Source organism: Passer montanus, unplaced genomic scaffold, assembly GCF_014805655.1.
Source record: "Passer montanus isolate IOZ18808 unplaced genomic scaffold, ASM1480565v1 scaffold272, whole genome shotgun sequence".
In the NCBI taxonomy this organism is placed as follows: domain Eukaryota; kingdom Metazoa; phylum Chordata; class Aves; order Passeriformes; family Passeridae; genus Passer; species Passer montanus.
Genome location: NW_024367395.1, coordinates 57508 through 61662, shown reverse-complemented (window position 1 = coordinate 61662; position 4155 = coordinate 57508). Strand labels below are relative to the sequence as shown.

At 52.7% G+C, this 4155-nt stretch overlaps 1 protein-coding gene across 1 annotated transcript in view; it reads left to right on the top strand.

The window, feature by feature from the left end:
• Positions 1-3835, top strand: part of LOC120503955 (ETS translocation variant 3-like) — an 11161-nt gene extending 7326 nt beyond the window's left edge. Inside the window, exon 5 of the mRNA XM_039713047.1 lies at positions 2-3835. Coding sequence (XP_039568981.1) covers positions 2-891 — 890 coding nt within the window. The 3' untranslated portion in view covers positions 892-3835. The remainder of the gene's footprint in view (position 1) is intronic.
• Positions 3836-4155: the final 320 nt, after the last annotated feature.

The following is a 4155-nucleotide window of genomic DNA, read 5'->3' as shown; positions in this document are numbered from 1 at the left end:
CCGGACTGGCGCCGGGAGCTGCTGGCGCCGCCGCACGCGGCCGCCGCGGCCGCGGGGCCCAAGCGCAAGCCCGAGGTGGTGCTGCCGCTCTTCTCGCGGCCCGGGATGTTCCCCGAGCACCCGCACAGCCCCTTCGCCGTGTCGCCGCTGCCGGGCCGCCCCGGCGTGCTCAACGTGCCCATCTCGCCGGCGCTGTCGCTCACGCCCACGCTCTTCTCCTACAGCCCGTCGCCGGGGCTCAGCCCCTTCGCCGCCGCCGGCAGCAGCTGCTTCTCCTTCAACCCCGAGGAGATGAAGCACTACCTGCACTCGCAGGCCTGCTCCGTGTTCAACTACCACCTGAGCCCGCGGACTTTCCCCCGCTACCCGCTGGTGGTGCCGCCGCTGCAGTGCCCGGTGCCGCTGGAGGAGCAGCCGCAGTTCCCCATCAAGCTGCAGCCGCCGCCGGCCGGCCGCAAGAACCGCGAGAGGCTGGAGAGCCCCGAGGCCGCCGGCGCGCCGCTGCCCGCCGCGCCCCGCGTCAAGGTGGAGCCGGCGCTGGACAAGGAGGAGGAGGAGGAGGAGAAGGAGAAACGCCACGGGGAGGAAGAGGAGGAGGAGGAGGAGGAAGAGGAGGAGAAGGTGCCGGTGTTCGCCCGCCCGGCGGCTCCGGCGTGGATCCCCGTGCCCGCTCACCCCGGGGCCTCCGGGGAGGAGAGCGCGGAGAAAGCAGCGCGGGATTGCCCCGGCGAGGCCACGGGCCAGGAGAGGAGGGAGGACGCCCTGATGCCCCCCAAGCTGCGGCTGAAGCGCCGCTGGAACGGAGATTCCCGGCAGGAAATGCCCGAGGAGCCGCGGCCCAACGGGATCTGGCACCTGCCCAAAGCCGTGGCCGCCGCCTCCGACACCTAATCCCGGCTGGAACAAAAAAACCTTGGAAAACACCCGGAAGAACATCCGTGTATTTATGTAGCAAGGTTGCAGAGCAGTTTGGGATCAGGGCGGGGAGGGGGGCGGGGTAGCTCTGGGAATTTTTAGGGAATTTCAGGGGTGGGAGAAGGGAGGGGGGCGGGGAGCTTTGGGCTTTGTGTTGTTTCTGTTGTTGACTTGCAGGTGAAGACGCCGCAATTCCCGCTCGGTTTTCCCGGGAAAAGCCGGCTCGAGCTCCAGGACTGGGATGGAGGAATTCCAGGCACGGCCTCGGGGCTGCTCCCGGGCTCTTTGGGACACCGGGAATCTCCAGATCCAGGGGGGGTTTTTTTGGGATTTTTCCTTTTTCACGGATGCGAGCTTTCCCCGGCCATCCAGGAGCTGGTTTGGTTCAATCTTTTTTTTTTTTTTTTTTTTTTTTTCCTTCTTTTTTGGGAAAAGGAGGAGCTTGGGAATTTTGCATCGGGAATTTTGCACTGTCCACGGAGCGGGGTTGGGGCGGGGGGAAGAGGATTCAGGAAAACTCGGAAAATCGGGATGGAGGCCGCGTCGTTCCCGGCGGATTTCCGGGGAAAATTCCCCTTTTCCCGCCTTTTTTTCTCTCTCTCTCACAGAAGCCATGAGCAAAACTCTCCAAACTTTTTCAGGGAATGGGAACGGGAATAACACAAAATTAACCGGATGCCTTTAATCCTAACGCATTAAAAATGTTGGGGTTTGGTTTTTTTTGTTTTCGTGTGCCCGGAGCGGGAGTTTTTTCTTCCCCGCTGCGGAATCCGTGTGGGTGGAATTTTTGGGAATGCTTGGAAGGAGCGCTGGAATGATTGTGGTGAGTCCCGGGAACGCCGGAATTCCCGGCGCCATTCCCAGATTTTTGGACCCTCCCCCTTTCTCCCCGTTTGACTCATGCCTTAAAGAAAAAAAAAAACAAAAAACCACGTTTGGACTTTTTCTGGGAATTTTTTTTCCGGGAGCGCTCGGATTTTGTGGATCCCTCCTGGTTTTTGGGGGGGAAATCCCAAATCCCGCCGTTCCCCGCGCAGCGGAATTCCGGAGGCTCTGGATTGTGCTCCCAGCGGGAAAAACCCTGGAGAACGCCGGGGCGGAGCCGGGAATTCCCAAGGATTCGCTCTGGGATGGAGCAGAAATGTCGGGAATTCCCAAGGATTCGCTCTGGGATGGAGCAGAAATGTCGGGAATTCCCAAGGATTCGCTCTGGGATGGAGCAGAAATGTCGGGAATTCTGGGGGGGCGGCGCGGGCAGGAAATTCCCTGCTGGAAGAGGAACCGGCAGCGATTCCCAAAGTCCCAGCCCGGCCGGGTTTGGGATCCTTGGAATGTGGAGTTCAAAGAATTTGGGGTGGAAAACCCCTGGATTATCCCAAAAAACCACAACAAACCCCGGAGAGGGCGCGAGGACGAACTCAGGAATTACACGAGGAGGCCTTTCCCGGAATTCCCGCCGCCGATCCCAAATCCAAGTGCCGGAACCGTCGGGAAAAACACAAATAAAAAGGGGGGAAAATCCCGGATTTTTCCCCCCTCCAATCCTTCGGATTCGAGGCGAAATCCCACGGGAAGAGAAGGAAAGAAGTTGGAATTTTTGTGGCTTTAAAAAGGATTTTTTGGGATTGGGGGTTTTTTGGGAAGGGTGGGAATGTTGGGTGTTGTTTTTCACAGCCATTGCACTGCAAAAAAGGATTAAAAATGAAAATAAAAAACTTGGGAGAGTTCAGGGAATTCCGGACTCAGGACGACGGATCCGGCGCCTCTCGGGAATTCCAGAATTCCCAACGGAGCCCGGGAGGAGGAAAAAAAAAGCAGGAAGAGGAAGGAAAGGAAAAAAAAAAAGCACGAAGAGGAGAAGGAAAACATTTAAAAAAAAAACGGATTTAAAGGAAAAAAAATCAACCAGATCAAAATTTTATGGAGAAAAAAATCGGAAGTTTCAAGGAAAAATTCCTAAAATTCCAACGTGCCAAACCATTTAATACGAACAAACCCTCGAAGTTGGGAGTGGTTGGAATTCTCTCCTGGATGAATTTGCCCCGGAGCATGATCCCGTTTTTCCAGCCGTTTTTTTTGTTAATTTCGCTTCTTTTTCGTAGCAAATCCGTAGGAAAAATGCTAAAAAACAAGAAAAAAAAAGACTTTTTGATGGGACAACCCCAAAAACGGGGAATTTTTGGGGAGAAATTCCCCAAAAAGGAGGAAAAGGAGGAAAAATCCAACAGCATTAATGGGGTTGTCCCGGATTTTTTTATTTATTCCATAATTATGTTGAGGTTTTTTATTATTTTAAGCTGTTTTTCCGTTGGTTTCTTTCTTTTTTTCGCGTCTCCGCATCCTGGTGGGATTGAAAAAAAAATACCAGGAATTTTCTCTCGGTTGAAATCATCAAAAATCCGGAAGAACTTTGGGTTTTCCGGGAAAAACGTTGATTTTTTTTTTAGCGCTTTTTAAACCGATATTTACGCTTTTCTTTGGGTTCAAAAAACCCCTTTTTCGAGGGATTTCGAGGGATTTGAACTCTCCCCGGTGGGAATCCGGCAGGAATCCACCGGGAAAATCGATGGAATTTGGGATGGGGGAGCGTGGCTTTGTACATAGGGTGTAAAGTAGAGGGGCAAAAAAAAACCATAAAAAAAAGACAAAAAATCCGAAATTTGTGCCTTTAAAAAATTCCGATTTCTATAAAAATCAGATTTAAAAAAGGGTTGCATATATATATTATATATATATATGATGGAGTGCTAGAGAAATTTATGGATAATATACATATTTTTTTCCAGGGGTATCCCATAGCTCCGTATTTTGTTATGGAAGTTGAAAAAAAAAAAACGGAAAAAAAAGGAAAAAAAAAAACCTGAAAAATAAAAGTATTTTACCTCGAATTGAAAACGTTAAATAAAAACCTTTTAACAGAGAGGGCTCGCTGGTTTCCTTGGGAGTTTGGGGTTTTTTCCCGAGGTTTTTGTGGAGTTTGGGAGCCGGGAGGAGCCGGGATTTCGGGAAGGGGCGTTGGGGGATTCCCTGGATCCCAGAAACTCCCGAGGGTCCGGGGGTTCTGTCTCGGGGTTTGTGGGTGTCCCCAAATCCCTCGCTGTCCCCATGGATGTCCCCAAACCCTCACCGTCCCCATGGATGTCCCCAAACCCTCACTGTCCCCAAACCCTCACTGTCCCCAAATCCTCGCTGTCCCCATGGATGTCCCCAAACCCTCACTGTCCCCCACACCCCGAGGTC